The 18,095-nt window shown below is 34.5% G+C and overlaps 3 protein-coding genes and 1 non-coding gene across 6 annotated transcripts; 1 reads left to right on the plus strand and 3 right to left on the minus strand.

Annotated features, from left to right (window-relative positions):
- Positions 1–1,000: 1,000 nt before the first annotated feature.
- LOC139896496 (xyloglucan endotransglucosylase/hydrolase 2-like) lies at positions 1,001–2,164 on the minus strand. The gene is made up of 3 exons (XM_071879172.1): positions 1,883–2,164; positions 1,579–1,772; positions 1,001–1,508 (listed from the first exon to the last, which is right to left on the minus strand). Exons 1-3 carry the CDS (start codon positions 2,162–2,164, stop codon positions 1,112–1,114), a joined length of 873 nt encoding a protein of 290 aa, XP_071735273.1. The 3' UTR covers positions 1,001–1,111.
- Positions 2,165–4,101: 1,937 nt separating this feature from the next.
- On the minus strand, positions 4,102–4,314 carry LOC139887466 (small nucleolar RNA U3). Its single transcript, XR_011773298.1, has one exon. It is a non-coding gene; the product is annotated as a small nucleolar RNA U3 (small nucleolar RNA).
- A 2,625-nt stretch (positions 4,315–6,939) lies between these two features.
- On the plus strand, positions 6,940–13,188 carry LOC139896301 (xyloglucan endotransglucosylase protein 1-like). Of its 3 annotated transcripts, none has more exons than XM_071879012.1 (4): positions 6,940–6,973; positions 12,168–12,409; positions 12,506–12,699; positions 12,792–13,188. In XM_071879012.1, exons 1-4 carry the CDS (start codon positions 6,940–6,942, stop codon positions 13,186–13,188), a joined length of 867 nt encoding a protein of 288 aa, XP_071735113.1. The 3 variants fall into 3 exon arrangements, with proteins under 3 accessions (XP_071735113.1, XP_071735182.1, XP_071735044.1); XM_071879081.1 differs by lacking the exon at positions 6,940–6,973 and adding an exon at positions 10,469–10,517 and having other exon boundaries at positions 12,198–12,409; XM_071878943.1 differs by lacking the exon at positions 6,940–6,973 and having other exon boundaries at positions 12,125–12,409.
- Positions 13,189–13,591: 403 nt separating this feature from the next.
- Positions 13,592–14,800, minus strand: LOC139853350 (uncharacterized). Its single transcript, XM_071842740.1, has 5 exons — positions 14,790–14,800; positions 14,501–14,669; positions 14,278–14,376; positions 14,105–14,187; positions 13,592–13,855 (listed from the first exon to the last, which is right to left on the minus strand). The coding sequence occupies exons 1-5, from the start codon at positions 14,798–14,800 to the stop codon at positions 13,738–13,740; spliced, it is 480 nt and encodes a 159-aa protein (XP_071698841.1). The 3' UTR covers positions 13,592–13,737.
- Positions 14,801–18,095: the final 3,295 nt, after the last annotated feature.

Below are 18,095 nucleotides of genomic sequence, written 5' to 3' on the forward strand. Positions count from 1 at the left end.
TGTGTACAGATTGAAGCAAACTCCAAGGCAAAGGTGTAAATAAACCAAGCTATGTGCCTACATAATAAGTATAATAAGTCTTGTAAATCATATTACTCGTATTAAAAAGTATGCAATAAATAAAATAATAATATTATCAAATAAACGAGTCGAGCTCAAGCTTTTTATGCTAGGATCAAACCCAACCGATCTGAGTTCAGTTTTTATGACTAAAGGATACATGGATAGCTTACAAAAATCTATTTTTCTTGTCATTCTTTTTATTATTTTTTTCTATAAAAAATAAAAAAATTAAAACTAATCAAAAAGACTTCGAATCGAATCATTAAATATATCAAAATCTATTAGTAATAATGAGGATTTTGAATAGATTGTATAGAACTTTATCTAAAAACATGAAGCAACTCTATCTAAGAACTTTCAATTGAGATCTCAACTAGATTTCACAAATAGTAGTTTTTGTATTAATCTATAGTCGGTTTTTGTATAAATATGATGTAAGAAAAGTTTTTATAAGATCGAAAAGATCCGTTAAGCGCCTCGTGGCTATGTCTTAATAGATCGGAAATCATAATTGCTCTAGTGCACCCCTACTCCAAAGGCTTGGTATAGCAAAATTGAAGAATATTTTCATGGAAATGGCATGAGCATACACACTATTCTACAAACACTTGTCTGAAGGAGGGTTTATATCTGAATTTATATCAAACAAGCACAACCACTGAATTGGTATGTCATATCTAAAATGTACTCTTCTTCAGATACTATTAACACATCACAAAATCTTGCGAGTGTTGCCCGTTGTTAATTATCCGAAATCCGTCAATCATTAAAACCAATGGACATGTTTATAACCTTTTTTCACACGAACAAACACATATCAATCAAGGATCTGCAATATTTACTAGTAAGAATTTCATCTAAAAGTTTCAAGTAAGCTTCATGCACAAGTAGTCAACCACAAAAGCTAATACTGAAATAAGTAGTGTGTTTATTTATTCATAATCTCAATTAGAGACAAGTACAATGAATTAATGAATAAAGAATTTTCATGATCAGAAATCATCTACAATGTAATAATGAAATAAGACAATATACATCCCAAACGGGCTTAGAGGAATCTGGAGCGCTTGCATTCAGCAGAAACACCATTTGGAAATCGTTTGTGGTCGTTGCAGTAGTTGTATATCATGTGCTTGTTTTGCACCCATCGAATCCTGTTTCGCCCTGCTGTATCAATTTCTTGTGTTTTCCATTCCTGGTTTTCATATTCAGAACTTGTAGACTTTGAATCAGTACCAACTTTGTTGGCATTGGCATTAAATTTCCTGTAATAAGCAGTGAAAGGTCCTTTTGTCCAGTCAGTCTTGACACGACCACCTTGTGTGGCCCAGTCATCTGCGTTCCACAAACTTGCGTAGACCCTCATGGGTTGGCTTGTTGGAAATGGTACTCCAGCAGCTTCATGATTATTGAACACCCTTATTGGTATGTTATCTATCAAGAAACTGGAGCAATGCATATACAGCTAAGATCAGTACTAAACGAAAAAGGCTGATTATAAAATGAAAACCTTACATGATTCTTTGGGCGTTCCATACGATGGTATAAGTGTGGAAGGCTGCAGTCGGATCGAACCATAAGTGGAATTGTTGTTCTTTATCTCCTTTGCCTTTTGAAAACACATTGGTGTGGATTGTGTAGGGGTTACCTGATGAGTTACCCAAGAACTCAAAGTCTATCTCATCATGTGCCGCGCCTTGTGATGACAACTAATTAATATCATTAATAACAGTGTTAATTAGACTCGGTAAACATTAATTAATAAAACAAGTGAAGATAAAGTTGAAATTGACTATGACTAGTTAGATTGAGTACTCACATAGAATGTGGTGACAGTGCCAGCAGAGTTATCAGGTACTAGTTTCAGTTGCATGTCAAACCGTCCAAAGAGATATTCGTGCTTGGACTGGAAGCCAGAACCGGAGTATTGATCGAGTGAAAGTGAAAGATCCTGACCGGCGTTAAATATTTTAGCACGTTCACCTCCAAAAGTGATGTCCATATCATCGATAAAACTTCCTGCAGATGCTGCAACTATTAGACATGTGATTGTTAGAGCAACTGCACAAGCTTTGGAGTTTGAAGAATAGCTTGAATGCATCATTTTTAATTGTTTAAAAATTGTAGAAGATGGATTATGAGAGAAGATATGTGATGAGCTATGATTTGTAGGATTGGAAAGTTGGCTGATTTATATAGGGGTGTGGTTGCATATTTGCATTAACAAATTTGGAAGAGGAAACATCGTGGTTGTTAGAGAAATAATGAAGTCCAAGTGGGACAGGGGCGAACCAACTAAAAAATGAATACAATACAAATATAGCATATTACTACGCTATATTAGCATGTATGTATTTACGCGTGACAACTATTATTATTCTTTTTAGACATGGAAACTAGCTGCTTTATTTAAATTTAATTTTATATATGTAGGGTGCCAGAATCAAATTTCCTCGGCATAATTTGCATTTTAAATAAAGGATAAGATGATATTTCTAGTTTTCTGATTTCTACCATCTAATTAGAATGTTGTATCTTATGTATGATCTTTATTCAGTTTATGTTTTTGACATGATTCTAATTGTTCATTTTCAAACATTAATTGAAGCCTAATTCCGTGTCAAACATTTTACGTGTCAAACATTTTAGGTTTATGAGATTTCATGAATCAAAGGGCAACTGCTAGCTAGTCTCTTTTTTATATATTTACCAATGATTGGTTGCTAAGAGGCTTATGTATATAATAAACGCATGAGGTGTGGTTATTTCGTTATTGTCTCCGACATCGACCTCTTCAAATTGTGCTACTATTTTGAGATTTGAATGTGAATTTCTTTTTTATTTTATAAAAGTATCATAACACTAACTAATACGACTTATATTATCTTCAGGTCTTCCCTAAATATGTCATCTATCTAATTCTAATCTAAGCATCAAATAGAGGCTAATAATAAACAAGGCATTTGTACAAAAAATAAAATACATAAATAAATCCAAGTGGTTGATAGTTACCAATAATGTATGATAACATGCAAAAAAAAAATAAAAAAAAATTTGAAAAATGAAAGTGACTAGCTACGTGAATAGAAGCGACGTTTAGGAAACAAAAAACAACAATAATTATTCATATATTTTTGTATATGCAGAATAAAAGATGAGTTGGCACGCGTTTATTGATGCATTTTCAATCATTTCATGATTTAATCAATTTATTCTGCACAAAACAGGATGTTTCCTCTTGCATTTTGTCAATGCAACCACACCTATATAAATTAGCCAACTATCCACTCCTATGTTGGAGGTTTTATTAAATTCTTTCGTGTAGGGTAAAATAATCGATAGCCGGATAAATCACTGAATCGTGGTATCACTTTCCGAAAGTAATTATTCGACCCTTATAGCCTGGGTTACGCGGATGACTGGGCCACACAAGGTGGTCGTGTCAAGACTGATTGGACTAAAGCACCTTTCACTGCTTACTACAGAAAATTTAATGCCAATGCCAACAAAGTCGGTGCTAATTCGAAGTCTACAAGTTCTGAATATGAAAACCAGGAATGGAAAACACAAGAGATTGATGCAGCAGGGCGAAACAGGATTCGTTGGGTGCAAAACAAGCACATGATTTACAACTACTGCAACGACCACAAACGGTTTCCCAATGGTGTTTCTGCTGAATGCAAGCGCTCCAGATTCCTATAAGCCTGTTTGGGATGTATATTGGCTTATTTCATTATTACATTGTAAATGATTTTTGATTTATAAAAAAATTCTTTATTCTTGAATTCATTGTACTTGGCACAAATTGAGATTATGAATAAATATATACATTACTTCTGCTAGTTAAACGTTACGCCTGGTTGAAGTTTGTGCATGTATTTTTTATATGTGGGTGTAACGCTTATAATTTAGTTTCAATGTTCAAAAGGGGCTCAATTGAAATTATAATTAGCTGATACTGTTTGACTATAGCTAGCAGCAAAAGACACAAATTAACTCCAATTTAAGGTTTTATAGCTAGCAGCAAAAAGAAGAGATTGTTTGTCAGACAACCATTTAGCCATGCCAGGAACCATAACATGGTCTGGCAACGATCCTCTACTGAGCCATGGTCAAGACCATAAGACTGTGTTAATCACGCTCTGGCTAAATGGTCATGTTTCATCAACCAAACATGGGTTTCTGTCTTCTTAAGTATCGAGAATACAGAAGTACGAGCCTATAGAACAGATCCTGTTCAAGTAAGGTCGTGATTGTTGCTTTCTCCAGGCTCCTTAAATAAACCATTTTATTTTAACTTACATGCGATGTGGGATGAAACAGTGTCTTGGGCTTACTATATTCTTTTGTAACTTCTGCACATACTAAACTATGACAGTGTTATTCAGTTAAAACTGTTAAATCAACAAACATATGTTAAAAAACAAGTAAATAACATAGATATTTTCAAAAGAAATTTTCTTATAAAACCCATAATTGGTCAAGGGAAAAAATCATTTGAATTCACTGTAAGATTGAAGGCTGTAAATTTGTTTTTTCTTTAGCTTGAGGAATGTTTTATATGTTGGAAGGTGATTAGAGATATTAATTCCTAAAATTAAATCTTTAAAACATTATTGAGATTATAAAAAGAGCTTACAGTGAAACCCAAACCATGGTCAAAAAGTGCTTTTCACGCTAGTGTCTGTATTTGCAGGTCAGTTGTTGTCTATACAGAAAATTGATTAAGAAACGTTTGGACCTGATGCATTCCTAATGATACGTCAAGTTGGTTGCTGACTCTTAAAGTGATTTAGAAGAATTTACTAAGCGAAACACCGATAGCATAACATACCAAATAGGAAACAGTGTAGTAATCTTGTAACATATATTTTGTCCGTGTTATTATCTACGAGTTTAAGGAAGGGAATGGCAAGTGCAATAGTCCAATCGATATACACGACTAAAAAAGGTCTATATGATAGTGATACTTATTTAGGACATCTTTCAATGGCCTCTGCAGCTTTAAAATGTGAATGTTTAATAACTGATTAAATGTAAGTATATGTAATACATAACATATAATAAACAAAACCTGGTACACTAAATAAAAGCAGAGTTATTGATAGTTAAAAAAATGGTTCGATAACATGCAAAAGAAGTTTTCATTGATTGATTATAATAAATATTCTCATATAATTGATTGAAACCAGTGCCATATAAACAAATGCAATTATTGTTTCTGTTGTAAATTTAGTGTAATTTTGGGTTTTAATCTACACTTGTAAATGGGTTTGGAGGTACGGAGTGTACACCCATTAAGTGATAGATTACCTGGACCCAAAAGTGATTTTCCATTATTTACTATCATGACTTGGTCTACCTGAAATTTGACTAAGTGTTTTCAGTACTAAGTTTTCTTAGTAAGCTGAAATTTGGCTAAGTGTTTTGTGCTGGTTGTTCTGCATTGTTGGTCCCTGTGCTGGTTGTTCTGCGCAGCTGGTCCCTGTGCTGGTTGTTCTGCGCAGCTGGTCCCTGTGCTGGTTGTTCTGCGCAGCTGGTCCCTGTGCTGGTTCCTCTGCGCTGCTGGTCCTGTATGCTGACTTTTGCGCTGCTGGTCCTGTATGCTGACTTTTGCGCTGCTGGTCCTGTTTGCTGATTTTTGCGCTGCTGGTCCTTTTGCAGTGCTGGTTCTTAAGAGACAGCAGTAAGAAAACACTTAACACAATTTTGAGTGATTACTGAAGAATTATTCTTGCACCCACTTTTGCTTTAGTGATTGAAGGAATAATACTTGTTTATTATAAAGTGATCACTCATGCTTTGATAGTTGTAAAATATAATATTTGTTTATTGTAAAAGTAACAACTTTTACTTTAATGATGAAAGTGATAATATTTGTTTATAAAAATATTCTTCATGTAACCACTTTTGAATATTATAGAAGATACTTTTATTAATCAATCGGCCAATTGATTTTAATAAAAGACTCTTTCATGATAAGGGTGTATATAAATATATTAACCAATATGCATGAGAAAATACACAAGTTACGAACACCAAAATATTCTTCTGCAAAAGGAATTCTTGTTTCTGCCAAAACAAGGATTTAATCTCTGTCTTATCCCAAAGTGATATTCGTGTAACCCAGGCTATAAGGGTCGAATAATTACTTTCGGAAAGTGATACCACGATTCAGTGATTTATCCGGCTATCGATTATTTTACCCTACACGAAAGAATTTAATAAAACCTCCAACAATCGAAAGTAATTATATGTTATAATCGATGGCGGCTACGATGAAACACATGACGGCGAATTTCTCCAAACTTGATAAGTTTGAGGGAATTGATTTTAGGAGATGGCAAAAGAAGATGCACTTCTTTCTGAGCAGCATGAGTGTGGTGTACGTACTCAGCACACCAATTCCTGAAGATCATGGTGATGATGCCACTATTGAACAAATTCGGAAAAGGTGCAAGTGGGAGAACGATGACTACATCGCTAGAGGTTTAATCCTCAATGGTATGGCTGATTCCCTTTTTGATATTTACCTAAATGTTGAATCTTCTAAAGAACTATGGGACTGTTTAGAAACCAAGTATATGTCTGAGGATGCTTCTAGTAAAAAGTTCCTTGTGAGTAATTTTAATAATTACAAGATGGTCGATTCTAGACCGGTCTTGGAACAATACAATGAGCTCATTCGTATACTTGGTCAATTCACACAACATAAGATGAACATGGATGAGTCTATTCAAGTCTCAAGCATAATTGATAAACTACCTCCATCTTGGAAAGAATTTAAACATTCTTTGAAACATAAGAAGGAGGAGTTAACTCTTGTTGAGTTGGGTAGTCATCTGCGTATTGAGGAATCCCTCAGGTTGCAGGATAATGACAAGCCAAAGAGCAACGAAGTTGCTGGTACGTCTGTTGTCAATATGGTGGAACATAAAAAGTTCACTAGTAATAATGACAAAAAGGGCAAACGTAAACATCAAGGTTATAACAAGGCTATTCCGAACAAGAAGTCTAAATTGACTTGTTGGAAGTGTGGTAAAACTGGACACATGAAAAAGGATTGCAAGGTTATTTTTGGTAATAATAATGCCAAAGGATCTAGCACAAGCGGTTCGGGAAATGGTTTAAACAACCACAACTCGAAAGGTCAGAATATATTTAATAATTCAAATGAGAATTATTATGTTTCATATATATCTGAGGCTTATTTTGTGCAGGATGATGATGTCGCGTGGTGGGTTGACTCGGGAGCCACCACCCATGTATGCAAGGATAGATTTTGGTTCAAGACTTACGAGTCCGTGACTGATGGATCAATTCTTCATATGGGAAATGAGTCAACAGCCTCTGTTCATGGACGTGGAAGTGTGGATTTGTGTTTTAGTTCTGGAAAAACTATTTGTTTGTTTGATGTTTTGCATGTACCACAAATAAGAAAAAATTTGATTTCCAGTAGTGTGTTAAATTGTTGTGGTTATAAACAAGTGATTGAATCTGATAAGTTTGTTTTGTCAAAACATGGTATGTTTGTTGGTTTTGGTTATTTATGCAATAGAATGTTTAGACTTAACATTAATCACTTGAATGTTAATTTTGCTTTTATATCTACTTCTAGCATAAATAATTCTACACTTTGGCATGCTAGACTAGGACATATACACTCTAAAAGAATGCAAGATATGTCTAAAGATGGATTAATACCGGCTTTTGACATGAACAATGAAAAGTGTAAAACGTGTATGTTAACAAAGATCACTAAGAAACCATTTCAAAATGTACATCGTGATACTGAAATTTTGGAATTAATACATAGTGATTTATGTGATTTGCATGCTACTCCTACTTTAGGGAACAAGAAATATTTTGTGACTTTTATTGATGATGCTTCTAGATTTTGCTATGTTTATTTGTTACATACTAAGGATGAAGCATTAGATAAATTTAAAATATTTAAAACTGAAGTAGAATTACAACAAAAGGCTTTGATTAAAAGACTTAGAACAGATAGGGGAGGTGAATACATTGACCAATCGTATTTCCAATCCGTTGGTATTATCCATGAGACCACAGCTCCTTATACTCCACAACAAAATGGTATATCTGAAAGGAAGAATAGGGTCCTTAAGGAAATGGTTAATTCCATGTTATCCTATTCGGGTTTAAGTGAAGGATTTTGGGGGGAAGCTATGTTAACAGCTTGTTATTTGCTTAATAGAGTTCCTAACAAAAGAAACAAGATTACACCTTATGAACTTTGGAATAAAAGGAAACCTAACTTGAATTATCTTCGGGTATGGGGCTGTAGGGCGGTTGTAAGACTACCTGATCCCAAGAAGAAAAGTTTAGGTGAAAGAGGTATAGATTGCATATTTGTTGGATATGTTGAACATTCCAAGGCATATAGGTTCTATGTAATAGAGCCTAATGAGTTTGTCTCAATCAATTCCGTGATTGATTCAAGGGATGCAATCTTTGATGAAAATCGATTTTCATCTATACCTAGACCAAAGGATATGATTCCTAGTAACAATGGAATCAATAAGGATTGTAATGATGAAGTCTCTGAAAAGGCCGTTGATCAGTCACTTGAGCTTCGGAAAAGCAAAAGAAAAAAGGAAACCTAAATCATTTGGACCAGATTTTCAACTATACTTAGTTGAAGGTTCTAGGGATGATGTTTCTACCCAATATTCGTATTTTTTCAATGTTGATGATGATCCTAAAACATATGATGAAGCAATGAGGTCTCAGGATGTTGCATTCTGGAAAGAGGCAATTAATGATGAGATAGATTCTATCATGGGCAATAACACTTGGGTGTTAGCTGATCTACCTCCTGGTTGCAAACCTTTGGGTTGCAAATGGATTTTCAAAAAGAAGATGAAGGTGGATGGAACTATTGAAAAGTTCAAGGCAAGGTTAGTCATTCAAGGCTTTAGACAAAAGTCTGGAATTGACTATTTTGATACTTATGCTCCCGTGGCACGTATCACTACCATTAGACTGCTGATTGCTTTGGCTACGATTCACAATCTAGTTATTCACCAGATGGATGTGAAGACAGCATTCTTGAATGGTGAATTGGATGAGGAGGTTTATATGAACCAACCTCAGGGCTTTGTCATGCCAGGAAATGAAGGCAAGGTGTGCAAACTTGTGAAATCCTTATATGGTTTGAAACAAGCACCTAAGCAATGGCATCAAAAGTTTGATGAAGTGATTTTATCTAGTGGTTTTAAATTAAACCAAGCAGATAAATGTGTATATAGTAAATTTGATGATTCTGGTAAAGGAGTTATAATTTGTCTATATGTTGATGACATGTTAATCTTTGGGACTGACCAAAGTCAGGTTGATTTAACAAAAGAATTTTTGTCATCAAAATTCTCCATGAAAGATATGGGGGAGGCTGACGTTATCCTTGGCATTAGGATCAAACGTGAAAGCAAAGGAATTTCGATTTGTCAATCTCATTATATTGAGAAGGTGTTGAAAAAGTTCAATTGCTTTGAATGTAATCCTGTGAGTACCCCTGTTGATCCAAGTGAGAAGCTTATGCCTAATCAAGGTGAAGCTGTATCACAACTTGAGTATTCTCAGGTGATTGGCTGTTTGATGTACGCCATGACTTGTACAAGGCCGGATATTGCTTTTGCTGTGGGAAAACTGAGTAGATATGCTAGTAATCCTAGTACTCATCACTGGCAAGCAATTAGGCGGGTACTGAAGTACTTGAAGAAAACTATGGATTATAGTTTATCTTATAATGGGTTTCCTTCGGTAATAGAAGGATATTCTGATGCGAGTTGGATAACCAATATTGAAGATCATTCTTCAACGAGTGGTTGGGTGTTCTTGCTTGGGGGAGGTGCTATTTCATGGGCTTCTAAGAAGCAGACATGTATTACCAACTCAACGATGGAATATGAGTTTGTTGCTTTAGCTGCTGCTGGTAAAGAAGCAGAATGGCTTAGAAACTTGATCCATGAGATACCATTATGGCCTAAACCTATAGCACCCATGTCTATCCATTGTGATAGTGCTGCGACATTGGCAAAGGCTTATAGCCAGATGTACAATGGAAAGTCTAGACACTTAGGTGTCAGACATAGCATGATTCGTGAACTCATCATGAATGGGGTGATTTCTATAGTGTTCGTGAGGTCACAACAGAATTTAGCTGATCACTTGACGAAGGGATTGGCAAGAGACTTGGTGAACAAGTCTGCTGTGGGGATGGGTTTAAAGTCTACATAAATTTCTAATTATAAGATACCCAATTCCCTTCTGATGAAAATTAGAAGTTGAATTCAATGTGGAAGGCTTATACTTAGAAATTTGGAGTACAAAATTTTGTATCATCCCAAGGTAAGGTATGTACTCAGACCTGTTGAAGGTGAGGATGAAGTTTAGCTTCTTAATGGTTTATTTGAAAAAGTGCAATAGCAGGTGCATGACTGAAATGAACTACCTATGTGAATGTGAAGTTTTGCCGCTTCAACAAAGCTTGGACTTTTGCTTTAGATACATTCATGAATGGATATGGACACATGGCTTGTAAAGTGTCAGGATAGCTTTAGAGTATTTGAAAACTTATGTGTATGTTATTTTCAGTTATTCAAATGGGTTGAAGGGTTCAATTCTTAGAACACCCCGATTCTCGAATATTTGGAATGTGTAATGTACTAAGGTGAAAATTCAATCTTCAAGATATTTTCATTTATGCATGAGTTTTGTTTTAATTTGTTTAATTCTCATGAAATGAATTGCACTAAATTGGGGAGGATTGTTGTAAATTTAGTGTAATTTTGGGTTTTAATCTACACTTGTAAATGGGTTTGGAGGTACGGAGTGTACACCCATTAAGTGATAGATTACCTGGACCCAAAAGTGATTTTCCATTATTTACTATCATGACTTGGTCTACCTGAAATTTGACTAAGTGTTTTCAGTACTAAGTTTTCTTAGTAAGCTGAAATTTGGCTAAGTGTTTTGTGCTGGTTGTTCTGCATTGTTGGTCCCTGTGCTGGTTGTTCTGCGCAGCTGGTCCCTGTGCTGGTTGTTCTGCGCAGCTGGTCCCTGTGCTGGTTGTTCTGCGCAGCTGGTCCCTGTGCTGGTTCCTCTGCGCTGCTGGTCCTGTATGCTGACTTTTGCGCTGCTGGTCCTGTATGCTGACTTTTGCGCTGCTGGTCCTGTTTGCTGATTTTTGCGCTGCTGGTCCTTTTGCAGTGCTGGTTCTTAAGAGACAGCAGTAAGAAAACACTTAACACAATTTTGAGTGATTACTGAAGAATTATTCTTGCACCCACTTTTGCTTTAGTGATTGAAGGAATAATACTTGTTTATTATAAAGTGATCACTCATGCTTTGATAGTTGTAAAATATAATATTTGTTTATTGTAAAAGTAACAACTTTTACTTTAATGATCGAAGTGATAATATTTGTTTATAGAAATATTCTTCCTGTAACCACTTTTGAATATTATAGAAGATACTTTTATTAATCAATCGGCCAATTGATTTTAATAAAAGACTCTTTCATGATAAGGGTGTATATAAATATATTAACCAATATGCATGAGAAAATACACAAGTTACGAACACCAAAATATTCTTCTGCAAAAGGAATTCTTGTTTCTGCCAAAACAAGAATTTAATCTCTGTCTTATCCCAAAGTGATATTCGTGTAACCCAGGCTATAAGGGTCGAATAATTACTTTCGGAAAGTGATACCACGATTCAGTGATTTATCCGGCTATCGATTATTTTACCCTACACGAAAGAATTTAATAAAACCTCCAACAGTTTCTACATTCACAACAAGAATATGCATTATATTATGTATTGTATTATACTTACTATATGAGTTGTCACGCGTTGGTTGACATCATTTTAATCATTTTTTTGATGAATCACAAAACCAGGATGTTTCCTCTAGCAAAAATCTAATGCAGCCACACCTATATAAATACCTTCAAACCTCAAATATAAACCATAAACTCAAATATTACACATCTCTCTCCATTTCCACCTTTTTCAGGAAAAAAAATAAAAAATAATGGGACATTATTCAAGCTATTCAAACTCTAAAGATAGTGTAGTTGCTCTAGCAATTGCATGTCTAATTGTAGCAGCATCTGCAGGAAGTTTTATAGACGATATGGACATCACTTTTGGAGGGGAACGTGCTAAAATACTCAATGGCGGTCAGGATCTGACACTTTCACTCGATCAATACTCTGGATCCGGTTTCCAGTCTAAACACGAGTACCTTTTTGGAAGGTTCGACATGCAACTTAAACTAGTACCCGACAACTCTGCTGGCACCGTCACCACATTCTACGTGAGTATTCAATCATAACAATTATTTCAACTTTTGTACTTGTTTTATTAAAATTAATGTTTACCTATCAAGTCTAACTTTTTTATTTGACATCAGTTATCATCACAAGGCGCGGGACATGATGAAATAGACTTTGAATTCTTAGGCAACTCATCGGGGAACCCTTATACAATCCACACCAATGTGTTTTCAAAAGGGAAAGGAGATAAAGAACAGCAGTTCCATTTATGGTTTGACCCAACTGCAGCCTTTCATACTTACACCATCGTATGGAACGCCCAAAGAATCATGTAAGCAACATACATATTTGGTTCTTGTTACTAAAACGGTCTTTTTTTATATAAAACTGCATGTGCTAATATTGAAATTTTTATTGATGCAGTTTCTTGATAGACAACATACCAGTAAGGGTGTTCAATAACCATGAGGCTGCTGGTGTACCATTTCCCACGAGCCAACCCATGAGGGTCTACGCCAGCCTATGGAACGCGGACGACTGGGCTACTCAAGGTGGTCGTGTCAAGACTGACTGGACAAAAGCACCTTTCACTGCTTACTACAGAAAGTTTAATGCCAATGCCAACAAAGCTGGTACTAATTCAGTGTCCACAAGTTCTGAATATGAAAACCAGGAATGGAAAACACAAGAAATTGATGCAGCAGGGCGTAACAGGATCCGATGGGTGCAAAACAAGCACATGATTTATAACTACTGCAATGACCACAAAAGGTTTCCCAATGGTGTTTCTGCTGAATGCAAGCGCTCCAGATTCCTCTGATCCTACGACGGATGTTAATTTGCTTATGCTTTGTTTAAAATTGTTTATTCTTTAATTCATTGTACTATGCACAAATTGAAACCATGAATAAATATATATATATATATATATATATATACACCTTTGGAAAGTTGCTTAAAGTACACCATTCTTATTATGTATGCCTTCAGTGATATGATAGGATCTTTGTACAAAAAGTACCTGATAATAAATGGTTTTGTTTACAAAAAGTACCTGATAATAAATGGTTTTGTTTAAATGTCTTCATTTTTCTTACATATGTATTTGATCACATTCTAAAAGCTTTCGATAACTAAATGCTCTGTCAGTTTGGCCGTTCATACGGAAAGAAAAAAAAAAGGAGAATCACATAACTGAAACCCATCCTCAGTTTGATGAGAAAAATATAACATACATGTTGTGGATATTTTTGGCACAAGACTAATTGGAATTAAAAAAGCTACATTTATGATCACTGTTCCTAGTGAGTTTGATCTTTTTGCTTTTGTTCCAGTGTAAGCAATCGCACAGAACATTCAAACTTAGGCATCACTCTTCTTTTGGTGCAACAGGGACTGATGACAACGATGGCCTCAGAAGAAGGTATAAAGCAGGACCCAGAAATGGAACCACCGATAAAGGAACAAGCCAAAATCCCTTATCGCTCCTGCAAATCCAAACCGTATGATAACATAATGATTCAGAATCAAAATCTGATACTTAGTCGTAACATAATAGGCAGGGGATAGTTCTCGTATCTTCCTCCAATTAGGTTAATTTTGTTGCAACAAGTATTAAACCAATAATATGACCCCCTAAATGATTACTGCAAATACTAAAACAGATTACGGAAACAAGTCGCAACAATCAGTTCCCTAACACAAATCCAAACATACACATAAGGATAGTGTCTCACCATTTTCGAGCAGTCATGTCGTTGTAAACCCAAAAAGGAGCAAAAGTAGACAGTAGTGCAAAGTCAATGCTAGTTGCATGTATCTGCAAGCATGAACGAAGGTCTTAATGGCCTATGATTTGTAGCTAATGTTTTACGACAGAATTTAACCAAAGCCAAGCCAGAAGACATACAAGTCTACTCCCTCCAAAATACTGTAGATACTCCTTCCAATTATCTCCAGTGGCTAAACCCGCATTCACGATTAGACCTAATCCTACAGCAAATACCACCTGGTAAAACAACGAATAATCATCACATATATAATACTCGTAAATCAAATGATCATAAGCCTCGTATGCATTTTTACTTTTGACTAACTGCAGAATATGTAAGACAACTTTTCATTAGTCTTACCCCAGCGGTCAATTTTGACTCGAGAAAGTTCAGAGGCCATCTTGTTAGCTCCGACTTTTCAACAGCTGGCGGGGGTGGTCTCCAAAGTACAAAATACGGTATAAGCACATAAGCACCTAAAAAGAAGGAAAGTATGGCAAATGGGTACACAGGAACATTCCCTTTTGAGCTGCAAAATTATACAATACAAATTTAATTTTTTTTAAAGGCTATTTCGACATCGAATACTCTCATTTGTCACCCACACACGCGTACCCACACACGCGTTAGGAGGAAACTCTTCACACACCATCGCCGCATTGGGTACCCGGTGTGCTTTGGATTAAACCGAGTGGCTTAGGGCATACACCTTTATTCACCACAACAGAATCTTTGAGAAAACCTACTCATGGATTCGAACCTGCGCCAACTATGACTCAAATTCAACCCAGAGCTTATACCACTCAGGCAATGACTGCATTCATTTTAAAACAAACCATAACCTTTATTTCATCAATAAAGGTTTAAAAAGCTTTACGTAGATTATCAAATAATGATAATCTAAAATATCCTGTTTACACACGACCATTACATAATGGTTTACAATACAAATATGTTACAACAAAATAAGTTTCTTGAATGCAGTTTTTACACAATATCATACAAGCATGGACTCCAAATTTCGTCCTTATTTAAGTATGCGACAGCGGAAGCTCTTAATAATCACCTGAGAATAAACATGCTTAAAACGTCAACAAAAATGTTGGTGAGTTATAGGTTTAACCTATATATATCAAATCATAATAGTAGACCACAAGATTTCATATTTCAATACACATCCCATACATAGAGATAAAAATCATTCATATGGTGAACACCTGGTAACCGACATTAACAAGATGCATATATAAGAATATCCCCATCATTCCGGGACACCCTTCGGATATGATATAAATTTCGAAGTACTAAAGCATCCGGTACTTTGGATGGGGTTTGTTAGGCCCAATAGATCTATCTTTAGAATTCGCGTCAATTAGGGTGTCTGTTCCCTAATTCTTAGATTACCAGACTTAATAAAAAGGGGCATATTCGATTTCGATAATTCAACCATAGAATGTAGTTTCACGTACTTGTGTCTATTTTATAAATCATTTATAAAACCTGCATGTATTCTCATCCCAAAAATATTAGATTTTAAAAGTGGGACTATAACTCACTTTCACAGATTTTTACTTCGTCGGGAAGTAAGACTTGGCCACTGGTTGATTCACGAACCTATAACAATATATACATATATATCAAAGTATGTTCAAAATATATTTACAACACTTTTAATATATTTTAATGTTTTAATTTTATTAAGTCAGCTGTCCTCGTTAGTAACCTACAACTAGTTGTCCACAGTTAGATGTACAGAAATAAATCGATAAATATTATCTTGAATCAATCCACGACCCAGTGTATACGTATCTCAGTATTGATCACAACTCAAACTATATATATTTTGGAATCAACCTCAACCCTGTATAGCTAACTCCAACATTCACATATAGAGTGTCTATGGTTGTTCCGAAATATATATAGATGTGTCGACATGATAGGTCGAAACATTGTATACGTGTCTATGGTATCTCAAGATTACATAATATACAATACAAGTTGATTAAGTTATTATTGGAATAGATTTGTTACCAATTTTCACGTAGCTAAAATGAGAAAAATTATTCAATCTTGTTTTACCCATAACTTCTTCATTTTAAATCCGTTTTGAGTGAATCAAATTGCTATGATTTCATATTGAACTCTATTTTATGAATCTAAACAGAAAAAGTATAGGTTTATAGTCGGAAAAATAAGTTACAAGTCATTTTTGTAAAGGTAGTCATTTCAGTCGAAAGAACGACGTCTAGATGACCATTTTAGAAAACATACTTCCACTTTGAGTTTAACCATAATTTTTGGATATAGTTTCATGTTCATAATAAAAATCATTTTCTCAGAATAACAAATTTTAAATCAAAGTTTATCATAATTTTTAATTAACTAACCCAAAACAGCCCGCGGTGTTACTACGACGGCGTAAATCCGGTTTTACGGTATTTTTCGTGTTTCCAGGTTTTAAATCATTAAGTTAGCATATCATATAGATATAGAACATGTGTTTAGTTGATTTTAAAAGTCAAGTTAGAAGGATTAACTTTTGTTTGCGAACAAGTTTAGAATTAACTAAACTATGTTCTAGTGATTACAAGTTTAAACCTTCGAATAAGATAGCTTTATATGTATGAATCAAATGATGTTATGAACATCATTACTACCTTAAGTTCCTTGGATAAACCTACTGGAAAAGAGAAAATGGATCTAGCTTCAACGGATCCTTGGATGGCTCGAAGTTCTTGAAGCAGAATCATGACACGAAAACAAGTTCAAGTAAGATCATCACTTGAAATAAGATTGTTATAGTTATAGAAATTGAACCAAAGTTTGAATATGATTATTACCTTGTATTAGAATGATAACCTACTGTAATAAACAAAGATTTCTTGAGGTTGGATGATCACCTTACAAGATTGGAAGTGAGCTAGCAAACTTGAAAGTATTCTTGATTTTATGTAACTAGAACTTGTAGAATATATGAAGAAAACTTAGAACTTGAAGATAGAACTTGAGAGAGATCAATTAGATGAAGAAAATTGAAGAATTAAAGTGTTTGTAGGTGTTTTTGGTCGTTGGTGTATGGATTAGATATAAATGATATGTAATTTTGTTTTCATGTAAATAAGTCATGAATGATTACTCATATTTTTATAATTTTATGAGATATTTCATGCTAGTTGCCAAATGATGGTTCCCACATGTGTTAGGTGACTCACATGGGCTGCTAAGAGCTGATCATTGGAGTGTATATACCAATAGTACATACATCTAAAAGCTGTGTATTGTACGAGTACGAATACGGGTGCATACGAGTAGAATTGTTGATGAAACTGAACGAGGATGTAATTGTAAGCATTTTTGTTAAGTAGAAGTATTTTGATAAGTGTATTGAAGTCTTTCAAAAGTGTATAAATACATATTAAAACACTACATGTATATACATTTTAACTGAGTCGTTAAGTCATCGTTAGTCGTTACATGTAAGTGTTGTTTTGAAACCTTTAGGTTAACGATCTTGTTAAATGTTATTAACCCAATATTTATAATATCAAATGAGATTTTAAATTATTATATTATCATGATATTATCATGTATGAATATCTCTTAATATGATATATATACATTAAATGTCTTTACAACGATAATCGTTACATATATGTCTCGTTTAAAAATCATTAAGTTAGTAGTCTTGTTTTTACATATGTAGTTCATTGTTAATATACTTAATGATATGTTTACTTATCATAGTATCATGTTAACTATATATATATATCCATATATATGTCATCATATAGTTTTTACAAGTTTTAACGTTCGTGAATCACCGGTCAACTTGGGTGGTCAATTGTCTATATGAAACATATTTCAATTAATCAAGTCTTAACAAGTTTGATTGCTTAACATGTTGGAAACATTTAATCATGTAAATATCAATCTCAATTAATATATATAAACATGG

The sequence above is a fragment of the Rutidosis leptorrhynchoides genome, chromosome 1 (genome assembly GCF_046630445.1).
Source record: "Rutidosis leptorrhynchoides isolate AG116_Rl617_1_P2 chromosome 1, CSIRO_AGI_Rlap_v1, whole genome shotgun sequence".
In the NCBI taxonomy this organism is placed as follows: Eukaryota; Viridiplantae; Streptophyta; class Magnoliopsida; order Asterales; family Asteraceae; genus Rutidosis; species Rutidosis leptorrhynchoides.